Source organism: Apteryx rowi, unplaced genomic scaffold, assembly GCF_003343035.1.
Source record: "Apteryx rowi isolate R43461 unplaced genomic scaffold, aptRow1 scaffold_546, whole genome shotgun sequence".
In the NCBI taxonomy this organism is placed as follows: domain Eukaryota; kingdom Metazoa; phylum Chordata; class Aves; order Apterygiformes; family Apterygidae; genus Apteryx; species Apteryx rowi.
In genome coordinates, this window is record NW_020450812.1 from 306,068 (window position 1) to 329,398 (window position 23,331).

The 23,331-nt window shown below is 37.8% G+C and overlaps 1 protein-coding gene across 2 annotated transcripts in view; it reads right to left on the bottom strand.

The window, feature by feature from the left end:
- Positions 1 to 23,331, bottom strand: part of TRPC4 (transient receptor potential cation channel subfamily C member 4) — a 92,570-nt gene that overhangs the window by 17,668 nt on the left and 51,571 nt on the right. For both annotated transcript variants that reach the window (XM_026081357.1, XM_026081356.1), the window contains 2 exons: positions 20,660 to 20,996; positions 6,744 to 6,883 (listed from right to left, as the gene is read on the bottom strand). In XM_026081357.1, coding sequence (XP_025937142.1) covers positions 6,744 to 6,883; positions 20,660 to 20,996 — 477 coding nt within the window. The remainder of the gene's footprint in view (positions 1 to 6,743; positions 6,884 to 20,659; positions 20,997 to 23,331) is intronic.

Here is a 23,331-nt window from a genome sequence, read left to right on the forward strand (position 1 = left end):
TTCAATTTGTTTGCACAATAAAAATAAACCTCTTTGGGGAAGTAAAATGTCTTTAGGAGAGTTGTTTTTTTATGTTAGGAAAACCAAAAATGGCTGGTATCTTTGTACTTATCCTTCCTTTTTGTCCGCAGGATGGCCTATGCTTTCTCATTTTTTGCCTGTGTTTTGCATTTGGTTATGATTTTTAGTATAATAAAAGCATGTCTGACCATTCTGACAGCTAATAAAAGCAATCAGTTTTGAACATCTGGATTTTTAGAATTACAGAAATTTTCATCTGCAAAATCAGCTAAATTACTTCTGAGAAGAACAGTGCAGATAAGTCAATGATGGATAGAAACCTGCAAAAACTTTGGCAAGCTGAAAGAAAACATTTTATTAAGGAACAGATATATATTTCTTAATTGCTAACACTGGACCAATGATGAAAAAGCTGTTTATTAATGAACCGTGGCAAAATGCTTATTTATCTCATTATCAGACAGTCTGATCCTTGGAACTGTGATTCTTTACTGCTCCAGCTCTACTAATAAATTTCTTGAAGATGAAAGATGTTACTTTGAACTAAGGCTTAACTATTGTTGCAGGCTTATTATTATTTATTGGGTCTCATTAATCTGTTTTACAGAACATATCAGAGGACAGAGGTATGCTATCAATCTGTGCTATGAAGCACTCTAAAACCATGCGATAATATAATATGAAGCACAGTTTAAAGAGTGCATCTTTACTGACTCTGGGCCACCCAGATGCAGCCTTCAGAGCCATCAACTCTGTGCCCTTAGTAGTAGTAAGCAGAGGGACCCTTCCCTGTCACTGAGGCCAGATGAAACAGCATAGCCAGCCGTCACAGTATTTCCATGCCACGCTTACCCTCCAAAGAAGGGTGACTGCTTTCAAATTGCTGACTAGGACTGGGGATGGTCTGGGATAGCGGCAGGTGGCACCAGACCGCACCATGCCTGGGTTGCTCTAACTGTCTGGTGACATAGGTGAGAGAATTCCAGTGCCCTGGATCAATCCCTGGCACAGCTTTATTTACTCATACCCAAGCAGCCACATCTGACAATTTTGTGGATTTTAGGGTGAGAACTGGAAAACTGGAAAATAATAGCCCACTATAGAGTTAAGAATCACTGCCTTGTGTTTCAGGCACCAGAGGCATTCATTCTCTGTAGAGCAGGGAATTAAACCTGGTCCTGCTGGAGTCATAGGTCAATACTTTGCCTATTAGAGTATCCTTTCTTCTACTGACCGTGTTGTAAAACCACGTCTTATTGCATTTGACATTGTAGCTCCAAGAGAGATGCTATTCTGCCTCATCTGCTATTACCCTTCAGCTCTGTTCTGATTAATTCAAGACTGGTGATGAGGTAAGAGCCAGGAGAAAACAGAACTGAGTTTCCAGAGCCAGTTAAGAGATAAAAGCAAGAAGAAAATGAAGAAGGAAAAATTTATAAGATCTATTGAGAAAAGAGAGGGGCAAACTCCTCAGCATCTTTTCTATGTCTTTCTTTGAATAATACTATACAGTATACTACTGTGAATCCTGATAGCACTTTACAACCCTGGTATATAAAAACTTGCACCTATTAAGTAACTGGACACAACTGCCAGTGCAAAGAAAGATTAGGTACTGCACAGTACAATATATGCTCAGATTAGACAAAAGAACACCCAGTAAGGGTGAATAAGGAAAAACACACTGATGAAACAAGATTTTAAGAAGACATTTGAAAATAGGAGGAGATGGAGTTCTTGGTAGAGAATCAAAAAGCTTCAAAATGCAGGCATGTTTTAGGTGAAGGTGTGTAGTAGCAGATTCCAAGGAAATTAAATGAGCAGGAAAAAAGAGTAGAAACTAAGAAAAAAAAATCTAAGTAAATACTTTCATGAGGAAAGCATGAAACTACAATGAACAAGGATAGCTATGATGCAGTAAGGGAGCAAGGAAAAGATTCTGCTGGTCAGGTGTAGACAGCTGCATCTGAGCACTCTGTCAATTCCTTTTATAGTCAGCAAAGAGAAATGGGCATTTCTAGAGTAACAGGAAAGCAAATATCTAAAATAAGTCATATGAGATGCTCCTTAATATTATCTTCCTTGATTATATGATGAATTGGTGTAGAGGAGAGGCTATTCAGATATCTAGAAAGTAGTTTGACAAGATGAATCCTATCTAACTTTTTCTAAAAAAAAGAAAAAAATGACAAGGTTAAGGAGGCCAACAAAGGGGAGAAGAAAAGACTATATCTTTGATATTCTGGACTGAAATGCAAGTGAATATGGATTGGACAGCAAGCTAATTGTGATGAGATGATTGGTACAGGGACAATACTCCAGAGGTTAAAAAAAGGACATATTATTTTGAGATCAAAAAATAATGAATGAGATGGTGAAATCTAGAAATGATAAAAAAAAAAGAATGAAACTGTTACTTTATGAGAAATGCGAATATTAGAGAAAAAAGAGAAATAAGACCTGTGGATTGATTCCCCCTACCTTTTCATCATTCCATGCTAGAACAGGGTCTCATACTCTCTCGGGTTCTTAAAGAATTCTTAATACATTATAAAGACACTCTAGTTATTGCAAAAGGCATGAATTTACTTCAGCTAAACTTAAGATGAGAAATCGGCATTCTTTATTAATATTAGAAGAAGAGCTTTTACAAAACCAATCTTTCTTGTCAGTCTTTTATAATTTTAAAACTCACATCTTTGCCTGGTTGTACAGGATGGCCAACAGTTGTTATAACTAAGTGCAAAAGAATTAACCTGCAAAACATACTTTTTTCCTTTTTTTTTGTCTAATTTAATATTTTCATTTAGTACAAAGTGTAGTTTTATGTCCCGTAATACTTTTGATGTTACCATGTATTCATTGAGGTTACATTATCTTCCATTGCTAAAATTCAGCTTGTTTCAATTTAAAGTCCTTGCATTTTAAAGGTCATAGGGGTCTTCAAATATTCTCATCAAAATCTTCAGTGTCAACACTGAAGGCAACACAGTGCCTTACCTCAAAAAGCTCCAATTTTAACATGCTTTCAAAACATCTTAACAGTCAACACAACCCACTCTGACTAATTAAAACACCCCCAGTTATTATTGCCTTATTACTCAAACAAAAAAAGATCAAATGCCTTCTTCTCTGTCAAAGGAAAATCAGAGGCATATTTCTGTTATTTCAGCTTAACTGATTCTGCCTTTCTTGGACCTAAGTCCTTTCTATATGGAGATACAGTGCAAAAAGTCTCATAATCATAAGCAGAGAGTGAGGGCTATTTTTTAGTTTTGAAGAGATATGATTTGAGAGACTGGATATAGTAGGATGAAAAGCAGTAAGAAGGGTGAAGATTTGCAAAGCAGATTCAGAAATGATCTGGGAAATGTTCTAGTGGAAAGAAGACAGAAAGTAAAATACCTATCGTCAACTGGCTGGTTGAAGAAAAATGAACGTGGCACATAATGGAAAATTAAGAAGAGCAAAAAATGAATTGAGCGGCATTCAAGCAGTAGAGTTTCAAAGTAAATGTGTGATGAATGTGTGATGTCACCCAGGGAATAAAAGATAACAATTCCTGATCCTTATTCAGAGGAATCCAAATACAAATCTAATATCAGAGCCATTTGCGAGAAAAGAGTCGGGTGATCATTGTTGTCTCATTAGGACAAAAGTCATGAATTGTAGATGACCAAGAGAGATGAAATAGAAATGTAAATCAGGGCTCCTGAATGTTTAACAGACTGTCTGACCTTGACCAAATGTGAGCCTCTTGTTTCTGATAAAGAAAAAAGGTTAAATAATTTTATCCACTTCAGGAAAATACCTTTAAATCCTTTTCTGAAAGGTTATATGTGAATGTGAACTCTTGCTATTTTAAAACRTATGCCCCAATCTTTTCATTATGCTGCATTTCAGAGCAGCAGTAGGAAAGGCAGGGGGTAGCAAAGACCTTTAAAACAGTAGTTACACTGAGGAATGGAGTCTAGAATTTTTCCTGTGGGGGTTAATCCTCATATGTAAATGAACATTGGATCTGTGAAACTGATAAAACAACAGTAAAAATCATTTTACACTGCAAAGGGATAAGAACATGTCAGCTKCTGCAGAACTGGTGGCAGAAGAGAAATTTCATCTTATTTACTACTAGGCAGAGCAGATCTAACAGTTGTTGTCATTAAGACAATAAATATGGAGCCAGATGATGTATTTTTAGTTACTTTTCAGAGTTCCTGTCTTGAGTAGGAACCTGTTACCATACTACATGATGGAATGAGACAGCATTTCATGTCARTGGCTGAGACTCACATAATCAGTAAAGTGAACTTGCATGCAATCTCTAGCAGAGTTGGAAACAAACASCACTGGGTCCTATGCTCAGGTTTAACAAATAAATAAAGCCAGCAGGGTCTGCATGTAAGTTGACATTGCATCTAACTTGACTCATCAGTACAAAATATATTATCCTTCAAAAACGTAAAAAGAACCATTTATTTTAGAGCACAATTATTTATATTTATAACCCTCCACCAAAACAGATATGCTGCTTAAAATCACTTATCTTGTACTCATATAAAACATGGGACAGGGCACTGTTTATAATCATGTTATTGTTCACAGAGAGAGCATTTTCAGTGGATACACCAGATAATTTAAAAAGACTCTGCATGTTGACATAAAATCAGAGACAAAAAGCATAGCTCTTTGAAATATATGAGATGTACTCATCTTATTGAATACTGGGACTGAAACAGATAACTTTGAGTTATCTTCATAGTTCCCTCATCCTGAAATTACACTCTTTGGTGTAATTTATATTGGCCCACCAGCTGCTGTAAATAATATCTATCTGCTTAACTGCTGTCCATCAGGAGCTTTAAATGAGCGAAAACCAGTTTTTACCCTGGGAACATCTATCACACAGGTGGATTGTATGAGGGGACTCTCATCCTTTTATTCAAGGGAGTTGGTTAAAATGGTTTCTTGAATGATGGTTTTAGCTGCTTCACTGATTCACGGCAGGTAGAATGTATCTAAGAGCTGGGCTTATAAGTGTCATTCAGTAAGTAAAGAAGTAAGTAAAAGCTTGTATTTTAGAAAAACCTGTTATGCAAGGTTTAGCAAATGAAGATAAAAGTTATGTATCAAAAGGTACTGATTGCATTCAGAATACTCTCAGCCTCATCTGGCATACACATGGGGAGCTCTTTTGCAGGCATTTGGAACAGATGYGCTTAGATAATAAGTTATGCTTGCATTACTTTCTTCAATACATCTTTCTTTTATATGCTGTGTTTCAACTGTTTACCAGAATTGAGGCTATTTTGAAGAAGAGCAAAAAGGTATTTGGGTGCACATGCAGTAAAACAGTAAGAGCTGCAAAACCAAAGATAGTGCTTTATGAATCATGTTAATTATGATTGTCATGCAAGCACTTAATTTGGAGAGTAATGGAAGTATGTATATGCCAGATACTGTCACCTTGGAATCTGATTACTGTAAGCAGAAGCTGTCTGGGAGATGAAAGGATTATAATGCCTTCTAATTAATATTATTCTAAAGTGAATAATTACCCATCTCCAATGCTTTGGAAGGATGCATTTTCAACTGTTTTGTTACATGGCTATTTATGACTGTTATGACTATTTATTTTCCAGCCACTCTACAGTAAGGCATCCTTCTGTGTAAAAAAAAAAAAAAAAAAAAAAAAAAAAAAAAGGGGGGGGGGGGCTGTTCATCAGCTTTAAATGCCAGATCTCCACACACTTTTGAGCCTCTTGCTCTTTCAGGCAAGCAGCTCCAATTTTTTCTTGCTGAGAAAGTTTCCAAAGGTATGCGGTCAGAGAGCCGGCATGCAGACCCTTATGGATAGTCACCAAATGGTGGGATAAATTAGAGAGGCCCTTACGTTGCTGTAAGCTTATGCTGCAGCTGGAGCAGCTGTGGTTTGAGAACAGGGAGCTGTAACTAGCTACTTGATGGCTGCCTCCTCTTCTCCTCCTAGCCAAAAGGATCTTGGCAGAGAAGAGTCTCGTTCCATGCATGTGGGGTAGCTGGTGGCAGTGATCTTGAAACAGCTGAAATACAACACTGATAGAAATGGCCAGAAAAAATGGGCTTGTTATTTTTACATGGATGTGATGAGACCTCCATGACGGATGCTAAGAAATGCTTTCATTTCCTTTCAGATGTGCTTTCCTTACATTTGGGACTATTTTTCATTTTTACAAGGGATTTCTGTGATATTATGGATTCATGTTGAATACATACAAATGCAACATGTTCTGTGGCTTTGGAAAGAAGGGTGGTTTTGCTGGAAGAAATTTCAAACATTGGAAATATAAAGCTATTCATAAAAAGTCCATTAAAATGGTGAGATAATGAACATATCCATATCCTGAAGTTATGCATGGTGGGTTAAACTGTCTTAGTGGTAATAACTTCTCACTGAAAAATAGGCAAAGACCAACACAAAACATAATTTTCTGCAGATACCCACACTAAATACTAGCAAGAACATGATAATATGATGATTATTCAGGATCAGATAACAAAAGATTGCCTGTAGCTTACTTTTATCCTGGTTTAGCTTCTCATTGTAGATGCAGTAGATTTAATAACCACATCATGTATCTATATATCTGCACTGTTAAGCCTAAGAAACCATCAAATATAGAAGAAAGTTTAAAGAAGCATAATCTCAGTTAGCTTTAATACTTATCTGAAAAAAAAATTACCTTTGAAAATGCAACAATTTTCAAAGAGATTGTTGCTAAGTATAAGGAGTTCATTACAAAATCCATGAGGTTCCACCAATCATGAATGTAGTCCTGTAGTCCACCATCCCACATCTGTTTAATTTCACCCCAGATAAAACCTGCAAATAGAACATAATTCATTAAGCATGACTATTAACCAAAAAAGGCTATAACTATCCTAGACACTTATCTCACAATGGATTTAGTTTCCTTTGTTAACTATAAAGGGAAGATGGATGAGTGGTCTAAATTGCGCTTAGGTGAAAATTTATTTTCCTGTTAATTCTTCCAAACTAACTTGTCAATCAAGACAAAAAATCTTCTGCATGTACAGGGGCAATTTCTTTTGCTTCCTTYGATCTGTTTTTCTTTCACATCCTAATAAGTATAAAAAGGGTCTGAAAACCATTCACCACTGCCAACTCTGCCCTTGGATTTCTGCTGCAATGTAATTCAAGCTGGAATCTTCATGACTGCAGGAACCAAGCCAACTTATCGGTTTGTTTCAACTGGAACTAACACTGTCAGGAAGAGGATTTCTATTGCTGTTGTCAACGTCGAACTAAAGTCTCCCTTTTTATAGGAAAGAGCAGTGTCTGCAGCAAAATATTTTTAGTTGGTTCTTTCCTTTGGGACCTGAAGGAATGGAAACTGTTTTCAGGTGTGCAGAGCACACATTGCTCTGGACACAAAGTGGTACAGAAATATTCAGCCCCAACTGGAAATACTGCAAGTTGTCTGACATGAGCTCAGTTTAACAGCTCCTGAGACAACTGCGTGGAGACTCTTTAATGCTATAAACATGAAAACCTCTCTGAACAGGACATGTCACATTATTGTATAATATGAAACGTTAAAACACGCAAACAGCAATGGTACATTTAGATGCATTTTGTGTATATATCTATATATCTACAGAGGTTTTTAGTTAACAATACCAATGACACTTTCACATCTTTCACAATTCTTTTTTTCAAAGGAATTTCTTTGTACTCAATAAAGATGCAACATTTATGGCAAAAGAGACCACTCACTTATGGATGCTGAGATACAAGTCAACATGGCTTTTCATCACCTGGTTATCACATGTTGCTTTAGAAAATGTTAAACAGATTTCATACAGGGACATATAGAATCCTGCATTGTTCTATTCTGGGCTTAGCTTTAAACCGTAACATTTTCACTTAATCATCTTCTAATTGACTGCACAGAAATCTTGTGTGTTATCTTAGACATGATCCCTAGGAGGAAATTTCTTGTGTATTTTCATTTGTGCCAGGTAGTGTTTTGGGGGGGAAAGAAGGATAGGGAAGATGGAGTACAGTTTCATTTTGTAGTGTTTTGGCTTGAGTCCTGGCTACTTTAGAAAGGAAAGGTTCCCTTCCTCACTACCTTGTCCCTGCAGATCTCAGCCACATTTCCACCTTGCTCCTCTGTGTTAGCATCAGTAATCATGAGCCTTGGGAGTATCCGAATCATCCAGCTGCTCCAGCACATTTTGTTTTAGTAGGGTTCATTTTCAGCTACACCAACATGCAATTTCAGCTGCCTGTAAGGCTGGAGAAACACATTCTGAAAAAGGAGCATGGTGGGAACACATGGAGCAGAAAGTGGGACAAGCTCATTCTGGTGTCTACATATTAGGTTGATTGCAGCTCTACCTTTAAATGAGCAGATAAAACTGATGCACAAAATACAGCACTTTCAAGAGAATAACATTTATTTTCAAGCTGCAATCAAGTGTGATGATTCAAAGTTGGGAAAGAGTAGAATATTATTGCGTGACAGGAGTCAATATCCAGTAACACAGCATCCACAGTTATTGTTAAACTGCCTGAGTGCCGTCAAGAAGGGAACACCTCTTTGCAGGGCCACTTGGCAGACTCTTAAATGCCTGTCAGTTTTAGCCTTGCATGCAAAGAATTAATCTTCTACTCTTCAAAGAGCTGATCATTCTCAACACACAGTATGGTCAAGACTAGAGCAGGTCTGGTTCCCCCTTCCCTCCACAGTCCCCTTCAGTCTTCAACGAGCAGGCCATGGACCTGCAAATATCCCTGCTTGCTCTTTTGCTGCACCATAGACATGACTCTTCAGCACCAGATCATAGAAACACACATTTTGTGGGTTGCAGTATACTCCTCATGTTTCAGACACTACCCTGAACTACCACTACTCAAACCACAGAATAGCATATAAAAATAACCATTACACCACAGGACCCTGAGATGTGGCTCAGAGAAGGCCCAGGGCCAAAGGCTGTTTAATGCAGATTATGGCCCCTAAGCCTCAGTGTTAGAGAACAGTTCCTTATCCTGTTTTATGTAATACTGTAGCTTTAGCCCCAGGATCTTGATACTTGGAAGACGAATCAGATTCAGGAAACAGAGAGTTGCACTGATAGAAAAATTCCCAGATAAGAAGACTTTACAGAGATCCATACACACATTAATAGAACTAAATTCTTTTCTCATTCATCACAGTTAAGCATTCCATTAAAAATGTGCTTTAAAAACAGAGCAAAAATAGAGTGTGATGATTAATAAGACAAATAATTAAGGGAAAGCAGTAACTTTGGGAAAGTCTTCTGCTGAGATATTCCCATGATTCACAAACAGCCAAAGATGGGAACTGACACAAACACAGCAGCGCTGTTCTCTGCAAGAGTGTTGCTCAGCATCACATGCTTTGACAGCACTGACTAAAATATAGTAGAATTATGTACAGACTAAAAAATAAATGCTGACTAATGCTTCTGCATTTGATCTGTTTTGTAAGTCAAAAGCCAGACTGTTGTTCCCAGCACTTCCTGCGCTTCAGAAAATGAAAATATAATTGCAAAAGTTGACATTAACAGAGAAATATTGACCTATTACAGAATTCTTGTTGAAGAGAGTATATGGCTGTTGTAAAACTGATAATCATAAATGAGAAGCAACTAAACCAAACTATCAGTAATGCCAAAGTCGTCTGGCAGCTTGAAGTTCTCAGAGTACACTTTGACATCTTAATGTTGGTGGTTCTAATTTTTTTTTTTTTCTGGTTCAAGGCAATTTTTAGGTTCATTCTGTTGCATAACTTTTTCTTTTTACAAGCAATAATGGAAAACTGGAAATCCTACATTTTTGTTGACCATACTAGAGATGTGACAGTTTAGTCTTTCTTGCCAGTCAAACCATCTAAGTGCAAACTCTGTAGATAAACACAGTTACTGAGATCTTATGGTACTCCAAAGAACCTGAAGCTGGGCTGAATCTGTTTCACTGACTGTAGTGGAGAAGACTTTTTTCCATTCAATCCTAATTGTTCTTTTCTCTTCAGCAGCTGACACACAAAAAATTCAGTAGATCGGTCATGGAGCAATGCAGTTAGTGATGAGATTTCTCTTACCTACAGTGCAAAAAACTCCATCTGAGTTAGTCACCCTAGATTGCCCTTATAGTCAATGGAGAGAGAAAATCAGTTCTAGTGGCTGGCTCAGAAGTAGATTCTGCACTACAGATGTCTACATTTGGTCAGATGAATTCCAGCCTTGATGTCTGCTCCTCATGCAGGTTAGTGAAAGGGTGAATGGAAACTCTTCAGTGAAGCARAACTTCATTTAAAAAATGTTGGTTCATAGAACTCCAAATGTTGCATCTCTGATTCAGTGAGCTTTTAATGAATACAAAACTTGTGGCAGACTTCTGGAGATTCCCTTGTTTCTAGACAACCCTGTCAGGTGTCCTGCTCAAGCTTTGGGAAATCCAAGGCTTCAGCCCTGGGCAGAAAATCCATGGGCACACTGCTTTTGAGCACTTTCACTGCTTTAAAGGTGAGAGCCTGGGAGGCTCTAACCTTGACTTGCAAGGCTCTCAGGGTCCCTGCTACTGAGACAGGATTTGGAACCAGGAGATTCTGTATCTGCTGATGCTACTGCTTTGGGTGTCAGGTGACTAGGTTTGAGACCCATGTTCCAGACAAATGGATGTTATATTTGTGACAGACACGCAATTCATGCATGCATAGTAGAGCTTCCCAGATATGTCAGGTACCAAATGCTTTTTTAAAAGGGAAATCTTGGAAAGTAAAAAATGCCAAGATGGATTACCAAGATCCACAACTTCAGGGGAAGCCCACGCTGAAAGCTGAGGTCAGTCTTTGGAGCTGCCAGGTCTCTACTGCTAGGTACCCTGACTGGTGTTTAACTGGAGCAATGGATGCTCAAAGAACTGGAGCAATGGAGCTCTGTAAGTCCTCCCAAGTCTGCCTGGAGTGTTGTCCTACAAAAGTGTACTCTGAAATCCCAGAGGCCTTCTGCAAAGTTGAAGACTTCTKGAAGGTCCAATTGATGGAGCTACTCTGAGCAAGGAACCTCAGTGATTCCAAGTTACCCTGTTTGGGATTAATTTGCCATTTTGAAACTTATACTTACACAGCCAGAGGTCTTGAAATTCTGTTGCAAATCATAACTATAACAAGGAGCTTTTTACAAGAATGAAGGGGTGGGAGGAAGGAGTGAAATCAGTTCTTCTCTTGACATATTCTGATGCAAAATACCAAGTTTTTCCTGTTACATTCACTGGGAAAATCAGGAAAGGTCAGGAAAATGAAAAAGTGAAGAACCCCCCCACCTCTCCATGGCACCATCATTCTGCTTTTATGATTTATTTCCTTTTAATATGAAAGAATCAACACTATGTACTCTTCCACCTTATGGAACAGGGAATTAAATTACAGAAATTAAAAGTGAGACTTTTAAACATTTGTTGGTATTGTTTATAACTAGATGTGGAAGCAGTAAGAGAGAAATAATAACATGGACATTTTGAAACAGGTTGAGATAATAGAAATAAATTTGATTAAGCATCTCATAGATTAATGGGATAAAATAGATCTAAAGTCAGGGCAGGAATCCCACAGACTGCATGAGGCCCTGCAAATGACAGACACAACTGGAAAGTTTCTTACAGCACTGTGAGGTACTACATAAGCAAGCTGATCAATGCAACTATTTGACTTAAGTCCAGTTTGTCTGGTATAAAAAAAGGAACTAAAATTAATCAGATAAAATGATTTTTGAGAAAAAAATGGAACCTATGAGTTAAGTATATTTTCATTTTGCAGTAAACGTTTCTGAACTTTGATGAAAAATGTTCCTTCTACTAAAACAAACCCTACATATTTTAAAAATAAGTTTCGCCCAAACCAAGTTGTGTAAAGGTAAAATGCTGTCTTACTGAAGAACGAAGACATTAAAATTAGAAATTTCTTAGAAAAATGTCATTTTTAAAAATCATTTTTTCATTCAGATTAGTTCATACTTTCAAAAAGTCAATCTTAAGAACTGAGGAATACATATTTTATACTACAGATGAGCAATGTGTAGATTTGTGTGTATACATATACACATCAATATATACGTACTGATAACACTAGCTTTTATTTTATATTTTTATCTATAGCTATATTGTGTGTGTGTGTGTGTGTGTGTGTGTGCACATGTAGGTATTTGTGTTAAAAACGTCAGTTAATTAAGGCATCAAATGGAGCAGTGCATTTAGCGATGCACTTAGATTTCAAAACTATAATTCCAGTCTTGAAATCTTCGGACATTAGACACTGAAATACCTTTTAAAAAATATGGATGTATTTTTCTGTTCATAAAATAAGACTCAGCTTGCAAACTCACATCTTGCAACTCTGAGCAGGGCAACAGCTCAACCATCTTAGGAATATTCTCTGCCCTTTTGAATAAAGCCTGGGGTTAGACCACAAAATCTCTTCATGCAGGCTAGCAGATAACTTTTAGATGGTAAAAAGTCTGGATCTGTCCTGACTGATCTCATAATCAGTTCACTGAGCTACCTATGGTTTTACTCTTATGGAACACCTCTCTCATTCCCATGCAAAACAAACAAACAACAAACAAACAACCTCCTTCACAAATCCATTCAAAGGTGGCATTACATTGTAAGACAGAAAATCCTAGATACACCTTGGCTAAATTCCTATCCTGTACTAAATCTTGAGCAACTACAAAAATTAAATAGATTTTCAAGCAACTGTGGAAATTCATAAAAATGTTATCCCATCTCCACAACACAAACATTTGGAAAACTGCCTTCCATTGTTTATAAATCTAATGATGATTAATGCCTCCTTGTAAATAATAGTGCCAAGATTTGTCAAAGAAAGGAATAGAAAAAGCAGTGTTTTGAACTATTTTTGTTTTTTAAAAAGATTTGTGGATCCCCAGCTAGTTTTGGCCTCACCTTTCCCACAAATGGTTGGTCGCTCTGTGCTATTTTTGTTCCTTGCCAGTAAGAGATGGGAAGCAACAGGCTCCTCAGGGTGAATCTTTGCATGCCAAGTTCAACAACAACCTTTCAGTATGTTTTTTGGAAAACATATTTTCACTGGACTGTAAAATAATTTAACTGACAAACTCAGCTTTGCTCTACAATGAGACCTAGAGTTTTTCACAGGTACAACACCCTCACCAACAAAAAGTGAGACAAGCTGCTAATGATCTAGAGCTCTCTGAAGCGAAGGGAAGTCAGCCCAGGGAATTCAATGGGCACTGGTAAGGCTTGAAATCTCTCTTCTATTTTACATCTGGTCTGATGAACTGATCTTTGCTGAAGGGATATGAAGGTGATAAGAGGAACCTTCAAGACGCATCCTGGTGTAATTCAGGGGTTCCTAATCTCTGGGAAGTAGTTTGTCAAGAGAAGAGAGCTATTTCAAAGTAACATACCCAAAATCAAAAGCAGACCACCTGCTTTTTCCCTGGGAATAATGAAACAGGTGTTTGAGAGGGGAACAACAACTCATACACATGGTATCTGGGTCCTCTGTCATGTCAGACAGATCTGGGAGTAACGCTGCCAGAGGCACCATGTATGCCCCAGCTGTTTTCGCAGGATGGTGATACCCAAGCGAGCTAAGTCTGGGAATTCATTGTTTAAATAATCTGTGTGTACAGCTCAACACTGAGAATACTTAATTCACTCTTTGACTTCACTGTCTTATCTGTAAAATTCAACTTAATCCTTTCCCTCACAGAGGCAGTGAAGATGAGTTTTAGTAATGCCTGTGCAGTACAGTGAAAAATATCTCTTTAAAGAAAAAGTATATCTTCATTTACTGCTTGTATGTCTCTATTAAGCTCAATAGGTTTACATGAGGAACAGGGCATGCATAATTTTATTCATTGTCCTTTAATCTCCTTGACTTCATTGAAGCTGTTTGTGGCAGGCATTTGTCAAAATTGAGTTGTTTACTATAAAAATTACTTTCTTGATTTCACAAAATATTTTCAGAGAGGATGAGGAGCAAGGCTTGTATCCTAATTATTACCAGAGAGCCTAAGTGTTACCAGAAAGCCTTAACTTATAAATCAATGCGTAGCCTACAAGTACAATCCTGCAGTCTAATGCTAATTAATGTGTTGTATCTCTAAATATCTGTATATTTCTTATATCATTATTGCATCCTTTTTATCTGTTAAGCTATATGATCATAATGTGAAATATTTCAATACTAGTGGAGCAAGCACAATGGTACTTAATTGAAAACAGGACTGAGATTCAAACGATTTATCAGGATCTTGCCAAAATCTGATTCCAACAATAAAATATTCTGGCTACATTGAAACATCTTGTTCAGTTGAATATTTGCTTACATACGATCTTTTTATATCATGTTGTAAAAACAGAGTGCTTGTCTGCAGTTCTAAGACATTGCCTGTGGGAGGGAAGTTTGCCATAGCTAATAAACGTGTATTAAAAATGAACATTCAAACAGTCATTGTTAAGGAAGGGAATTCCCTTTATTTTCTATACTCTATTTATACACTGTAAAAGGCCAGTAAAGATCAGGCCAGAGCAATGATCCACCTAGCCTAAGCCCTGACTCAACAGCAGTTGATATTGAATGCTTAAGGAAAGGATTTGAGGACAGAAGAAAAAAGTAAAGGCTCTTCCAACTTCCAGGCTTGCTAAGTTTATGAATTGCCTAAACCAGAGATCGCACTTCTGTCACTGTGATTAAGAGCCACTGATTATGGCTGATTATGACACTGTGGATGGCATTCAGTTGCTGAAGCACAGCCTGCAGTTCCATTTTAGATGAAAGATATATTTCCAAAGGCTTTTCAAATTTAGGGTAGATTTTTACTGGAATAGCAACAACACATTAAGGCCTCCCATGTTGAACTGGAGGTTATGGCACTAATGAAAGAGTTTTCCCAATGAAAAATTCTCCTGAATCTTTTGTAATAATCAAAACAAGGTATTTTTCTTTGGCCTCATTTTTGGAAATGTCAAGACCATTCTACATAAATTTTACACACATAAATATACACATATTAGCCAGCAGCAACTGAGTGAAAATTCCTGTTATGGCAAGCTTCAGGTGGTCCTGACAACAAGTGGCTCTCCCGATGATTAAATAAACAACATATGAGTCCAGTTTTGGGACCCCAATAAAAAAGAGATATTAACTAACTGGAGTGAATTTAGTGGATGGTCATCAAGATGATGAGGGGGCTGGAGCACATGATGTACAAGAAGAGGGAGCTTGGCTTGTTCAGCCTAGAGAAGAGAAGACTAATGGGGATCTACTAACCGTTGTCCTCCACTAATGAAATTGCAGGTTATGAGTAGATCAAGCCAGAATTGTCCCTGAAGTGGAGAGCAGAAGGACAAAAGGTAATGGTCATGAGTTACAGCATGAGAAATTCCAAATGGATACCAGGAAAAACAATTCACCAGTGGTTAATCACCAGCTCAGGTTGCTGAAAGAGGCTGTGCAACCTCCAACCTTGGAGATTTTCAAGACTTGACTGGACCAGGGCCTGAGAAACCAGATCTGTCTTTGAAGTTAGCCCGTGCTGAGCAGTAAGTTGGACTAGGTGGCCTCGAGTGGTCATTATGTGCATTATTCTTCTTTCTGCCTGAAGCTGTGTTCCAGCTTTGTCTGGGCTTATTTTCCTCCACTGCATTGTATTTGTCACTACTGGTTATGTACTATTTCATCATGTTGGCCATATTATCCTTTATCTCTGCTCCCTGGAACAATTCAATTAGTACTAACTGTTCAATTTTTTACACAAGGCTTTCCTGACCAAATTTAGCTTATGTTGTGTAGTGTGTTTGCCACATCTATGCACACTTCATTCTGAAGTGTCATGTTGCGCTATCATTTTAGATGTACTTTTTGCTCAGTACGAACAAGAGTGTACAATCCCGTATATTCTGCTTAGAAGATTTTGTGTGCAGTTTTCACTGTTAGCAGACATCTACATTCTCTGTAGATTCACATATTCTAATAATCTGTATGAAACATCCTGACAGAAAAAAACAGACAGGGAACGCATTGTTAAAAAGATCCAGTAAGGCTGCATTCCTTTCCCAGGCAATATTCTGAACATAACTATGATGAACATTTAAAGATGCCCATAAAAGAGTATAAATCTCATCAAAACAAATTTGCCCCAAAATGTCCTTTGCTACAGCCACCTTGAACAACTGGCAAAAGAGCTTTTTAACCACATCTGCTAAGCACCGAACCCTGCAACTGGTTGTCAGCTTTCTAAACTGACCTTGGTAGCACTCCCTGGTGAGCTGACTGTCCACTGAGAGAAATTTTAGTGTGGACACTGCTATGTCTGAGGCTAGGATTTAGGGCAGACTGGAGCAGTTATGGCAAGTCTGTAAGGATTAACATGATCCTTATGTGAGCTGCAGTCAAGGCGCATAGAGGGTGAGGATGGGCCTTTTTTCACTTCCCCTTTGCATCACTGTTATCATGCTAAAAGGCCACTTGAGAACTGGTTGGTGGAAAATAATGTTCTTCCTCACCCTTTCACCCATGGGTTTGCTCTTTTCAGTCCTTTTTTTCAAAAGCAATAGGTTCTTCAGTATAAGAAACAGGTCTATGTTTCCATACTGTGAAGCATCTGGCACACTTGGGAGATCTGAATTAACAGCTAGTAAGAAGAACCAATTTCATTCTCCTTACCAGCAAAATCTTGTTTATTCTTACATTTGTTTAAATGCCAGGACAGCAGATTCCTGCTCTTGCCAGGAGATATTTCCACAACTGTTTCTTAAAGCTATAGCATTAGCCTTGTTATACTGACTTATTATTCCACAGATAATCACCACATGTTGTAATAACACTGGTGTAATCATCTAATTGTGTAAAAGAAAAAAAAATAATTCAAAAGTTTCCTGAAGTGACTTTTTTAAATATAAAATTGATAGTCTCCATGGAAATGTAGCCTGATACAGGTTTTTCCTCTGAGCTTCCTACTCTAATGGCACTTTTAATGTGTGATAATTATGCACATTCACCCTTCTATTACATAGTAGTAGGCAAATGATAATTACTGTTTGATTTTTGGAGAGTTTAGATAGTTATGGACGATCTTGAAATTTCGTAAGTTCTATGAGGTATATGTATGCTGAAATTCATGTTGAAGAGAAGCCTGGAAGCTAACACTCCTCCTTCTCTATTCATATTAAGAGAGGTAGCAATTAAAATGCAAATTACATGCAGAGCTATTTTAATGAAGGAAAGAAAAACAATTCTATTGTTTAATATGTTAATAGCTTTGAGGTGTGGTAGCTGCTCCAAGATAACCTTTGCTTTGGGAAAAGGGTTTACTTGGTTACATTCCCAATTTCTGAGTGAAACTGCAACTCTAGAGCTGCATTAGTTTTGTCTCACACTTCAACACTTTTCATCTACATCTAGAAAATGCAAATATATATTTATGCACCTTTCTGTCTTAGGCTCCCTGGTGTAATTCAAGTGCTACATTTATTGTTTTTAAGGATACTGCTTAACTGCATGTTATGCAGTTAACATAGATGACAGGTTAAACTGTGGCCAGGAAACTGCCCTTAGCTTATTGATTATGACTTGATAAAACTATTTAGTTTATTAACAGGTGACTGGACCATACATATCGTTTGTATGTACGTAAAAATGCAAACAGCATTTGGTAGTAGAAGTTTTGACTACATTCAGGGCCTATTTCTTCTCAGCTCTCTGCAGCTGGTGAAGACACATTCAGGGGCTCATCTCTGATCTGAAGCATCCTGTGGAGATCCCTGTCTGTCTCCTTCGAGCATAGAAGGAGCTTTGGTACCTAATGAATTTCCTGAAAGTACAATGGATGAATCCAGGGCCTTATTATTTGTGTGGGTAAAGACACTGGAAAGCTGAACCCAACAAACTTGAAACTGGAAGCGACATGAAACCATTAAAGACATTACAAAAAGATACACTCAGTTGTCCATCCTTTGTGGTCTTAGTCAGAAATCTCTGGAGTGGACCAGCTGGTCCACAGGCAACATCGTAATTTGCTTTTTCTGCCACCCTTGGTAGGCTGTGAGCAAATGTCTTTGACACAACACGTTGCCCTTCAGCCAAAGGCTAGGGATCGTAAATATATCATTTTAGATGTAAGAGATTTTGGAAAGCACATGTTTCTCTGAACATCACAGTATAGATTAACCATAAGCTGTTTGACCACATATTATCTGAGTCTTGATCTTTATTCATGCTAGTGAATATTTCTGTATGCAAGCTGTTCCTTTGACTTGATCTGTACTGCTTGTGGAGGAAAGGCTTATTCAGCACAAGCAGTAGTGACATAATCTGACCATATGAGTCTACACTGCAAGTATTAATACTGTTTCGGTCATCACAATTGTCAGAGTCAACAGCTCCTTCAGACAAGTACTTTGGGGTGCGGCRTTACTTAAACCCTTGTCTAGGCAGTGTTAAAGGTTGAGGGGCAATGGAGGTTCTTCTTCTTCCCACTACTTTTTTTCTGGGGAGGAATTCTCCAGCTCAGTTTTAGAATTGCCTTTAGCTAAAACTAAACCTTGCCTTTCTCAAATCCCACTTTTTTTTTCTGGACTTCAGTTCCTTTTTTTTTAAATTAGGTTAATGATACAACCAACTTTGGATTGTCAAGGGTCTGCGTGCCAGCTATGCATTTGTTCCTATTATCCTTTAATCTCAGGATACTGTGAAAGCCGGGTAGATATTCACTACCTAGTATTTTGGAACACCAGACAGCAAAGCTGCTACTTTCACCTCTAGTTGTAGAACAGTGAAGAACAGACCCCTGTTTTGCCCCAGTGTTGGAGCATTTATTTCTAATGAAGCAATATATCGAACTAATGGGCTTTGTATTGGTTCCTTATTTCATGATGGTACAAAACTGAGCAAATTTACTGGTGAGATATTTTTAATATTTAAAAGTGATTCCCACRCACTGAAGTTAGGCTGGCATGTCAGTATGAAACGGTGCTCTGACCAGACAGCCAGATTAATTCCTTTTCAATAATAACACTAGATATTGTTTTTCTAATGTTAGTAGCAATATTTACCTAGCAAAGGACAACACACCTTACAGTGAATGCTAGTGGTGGGGACTGTGTTATGATGTGCTATCATAGGGAAAATCTCAGAAGGCAGTTCATTTATGGAAGCCAAGTCCTTCTGAGAGCTTCCCAACAAGTAGGAGTACAGACATAGGTCATGCAGACTTGTTTGCTTAAGCAATAGACAGATGTAGTCCTACCTCCTGCTTCCCCTCAGTGGGAAAGTGCTCTACTGAGGAACATATAGTGGAAAAGTCACTGACTCATGCTCCTCTGGAATATCAGGCACTGCCAATTAGTGTATTATAAATTCAACACTATAAATTATATCATCGATGATGCCAAGAGCCTTGTCAGCTTGGTTGTTCTAAAAAAAGCCAGGTGTCTAGGAAAAGTCACAAAAGTGTAGAGAAGAAGCATCTTAATGGGAAGCTAAGAGTGTTAAAAGCCCGTTAGAATATTTCGAAAAAGTGTGTACATGAACTTGTCTATGTGATGAAAATTTGAATAAAGATATCAAATTTAAATTCCTGTGATTAAATCTATCATGTCCTTCTTTGTACAATTTCATCTTGGTCCAGACCAGGTATATTTGGCCTAGCTTGGTTAGGAATCAACTTACGTTGAATGAAATGAGCAACAGGGAAACATGCCAAGAGGGATACCATCTAGCAGGGAAGACAGGCAAGGATAGAGGAGACCTAGAATAGTGCATTCCAGTAGAACAGAGCAAACATACAGTCAGACATTCAAGGTTTACATGACCCAAGCAAAATAGGATTTCAATAAACCCAAACTGAAATGTTTATTTTAAAATATCAGGACGGAGGGGTAATCTTTTTCCCCATTTGAAAAATTCTAGGGGATTCTCTCATTCCTTCTGATGAGAAAATATTGTCCGAAGTTGCTTGATCAATTTCCATCAATGATTTTGCACAGAAAAAGGTTCTGCATGCATATTTTAATGAAAATATGCACTGGACCAACACTATTTGCAATAAGCGTCTGTGATATTAGAAACATGCTTTACCTTCATAAATAACTGAGGTTAGTGATAACACCCTGCAAATGGCACTGTCCCTCATTCTATTACATGAAAATAATTGCCAAATACACAGAAGAAGCCCTTTTTTAAAAATAGGCCTGCAAAAAAAAAAATAAATAAATAAAAAGGACACTTAAAAGAATTTGAACAATTTCTGTACTGGAGAGAACAGGTATTAAAAAGATTATCAATGTTTATATTTCAGGGCACAGCTTAATCACCAGGCAGGAACCCCTGATGTCTTTTTGTTTCCCTCAGTGTAATGTATCAGCAATACTATTGGATGGGTAGACTTTGGATTTTTAAATTCTACCTGAGTAGTCTACTACTCTCCCTAGGTATTGGAGTGTAGGACAATACTATATGGTACAATGCTCTAATGTATCTTCCTGCCTCAGGAATGCTTGGCTGAACTGCAGGGGTCAAAACACTTTTCATTGTATTTTCTTTAGTAATACATTTACCCAGGACCCACGGTAATATCATCCACTCGACGATGGTTGGTGGTGGTCCCTGCATGTTCAAGTCAGACCTGTCAATATGCTGAGAGGCAAGCAACAGCAGGAACAGAAAAGTCAAGTAGGACGCAGTATGGCAGATAAATTTGATAAATGGCTTTCTGATGAACAGCCCTAATGGGCTTTTGGGAGCTATCAGGTAGCATATGGAAAAGACTGGGAAAAGGAGTCCTATCACAACACATGTCAACATCTTCACAGCCCAGTGTCGCCTCCTCCATCCAGGGAACTCATCATACCAGCGGGATGCGAGCAGTTGCTGGCAGTTGGGCTGGGCAACAAACTATGGAGAGAAGAAGAAAGGAAGACAGTTATTTCTATACTACTGCTATTATGTTATTTCCATGCTACATTGGTCGCAGGCCCTTACAATAAGTAGCTTTTGGGTAGATATAAAAAAATCCACAGCCTGTGCAAATCCCCTCATACTGGTAATACCAGCAAGGCGGGACTGGATCAGACCGTCCTTCCTTCAGTGTGAAAAGCATAGTATGAATCCCCTGAAATTCACTTTTCACAATAAAGCTTGGCTTCCCCATCATTAAAGTACGCAAGGAGCCAAGGGACTGTAAAACACAAATGCCTCAAAACCTTTTTTCAAATTTGAATACATGTCTGCAAAGAATGCTTCCATTATTCACCCAGCAACACTTGTATAGAATATGCAGAACATCAGGTGAAAGTCATTATAAAAATGAAAAGCATGATGTTTGTTACAAAAGCATAACTGAGATCTTCAAACAGTGAAACTCAGTTTCATGGCCAAAAAATGAACTATCCTCAGTATGTTCCCTGTTAATTCTCTAAAAAACAGGTTTACATACTTGAATACAAAACAAAACTCTAACAGAATATTACATAATGCTTGCACAATATGAACTAAGCACTAACATTCCCAGTGCTGTTTTGCTTCACTAATCTTTGTCAGGTTATATTTTTATCCTGTACAATCTTTCATGGTCTGTCTGTTCTCCATGATCTAGTTCCCATTTTAAATATGTGATCCTTAAAAATGATTTCAAAAAAACGAAAAGTCAATAAATATTTCATATTTTTCATCTAGCTTTTCAAAGAGCTTTAGGTATATTCCAAGCTTTTTTGTCATATTTTTTCTTTGATCACTAGTTCCTGTTTTTCCTAATGCTTTCTTTTACAAAGGGGACACAGAGTAGCAGTGTGCTAGAGTTGAGATAAGAGAGATAAAAAAGAAGCAACATACACATGAAAGACCGACAGACTTCTTGTGTTGTTGTGGGTTTTTTTAGAGAACAGAGGGAAAAGAAACATTTTTCCTCTCACATTACACACATGCATACATTGGATTAAATCAATAGTTGAAGACTTAATACAGCCATGCAGGAACTTGTTTGACTTACAAAATAGTTCATTTGCGCTGAAAATTTGATTTGAGTTCTAATCACACACACTTAGTTTTGAATTTGATGCTTTTGATAACATTTATAATCACAGGGACCAAGTTCTTATTTGGGATGAGTGATAGGTAACTTCTGAAACAGTTCCCGAAATGACTGGGACTCCTACCAGGATAAAATGTTATTTAGTCTGGAACTAAATGAAAGTCAGCATGCATCTTTTTATACATGTCTGGATCTTGTCAGAAAATCTTAACCTAAGCCAAAATCAAACCTGTTGTATCTTAATGAAATGCCAGTGTCCTTAGTAGAGACACATTTGCTTACCAGACACCAGCACTAAAGCTGACCCCAACTGTTGTGAAAGAAAAAAAATCTACTCATACTGTAAGAATCTTGAAAATAACCTTAAAGAAGAGTAACATAATGTTCTCTTCCATTAGGAAAAATGCATTCATAAGGTTTCAGGATGTTTATTTCAAGATACAAATGTCTAGAATACTACTGCACTTAATTAGAGCAGATGGTTTCTACCTTATCTGTTGCCAACTTTTTAATGGGGGTCTTCCTTACAAAATTTTTCACCTCAGTTGGCTTGGGTAGACACAGACTAGTGTCTAGGTTGACTAGTGAACAAATTTAACTCATGGACTAGTCCCCAGATGACATATTTTACTCTTTCTTCCCAGCATCCAACAGATCCATGTTTGTTTCCACTTCTTCATAACACCTTTCTAATACATATCCTCTCAGCTTCTAAAAACAGAGTTCCTAAGTCTTGCCTCTGTCCACTTCCTCAACAGCAGCCTTGGGGCTGCTGTCATAGTTTTGGGGACTCACATGAAGGATCAATTCTTCTAGAGGATAGCTAAAAGGCTAGTGGTAGAAGTAAGCAGCCTATTCTTCACCAAACATGGCTGAAAAGGAATGAATTCTCCTTGCCGTAATGTGGAGGAAATTACGTAAAAGGAGGATTTCTAGCATCCACCCAGTACTGGGTTGCTCTGGAACTGGGTAGACCAGAAGTGATGGAGAGGTAACATGGGTTGCTGAGATTACAAAGAACATTTTTATTGTTGATGCTCTTTATTCTACCCTCTCGTGCAGTTTGGAGAAAATGCTTGCTGACAGCTCTGTCTGGAGGGGAGCTCCATATTGGGTGGGGAGCAGCCACTTAGTTCTAATCTTTAAACAGAGAAAAGGTAAAAAGTTGAATGTCAATACATAAAGGAGATGTAAACTAAG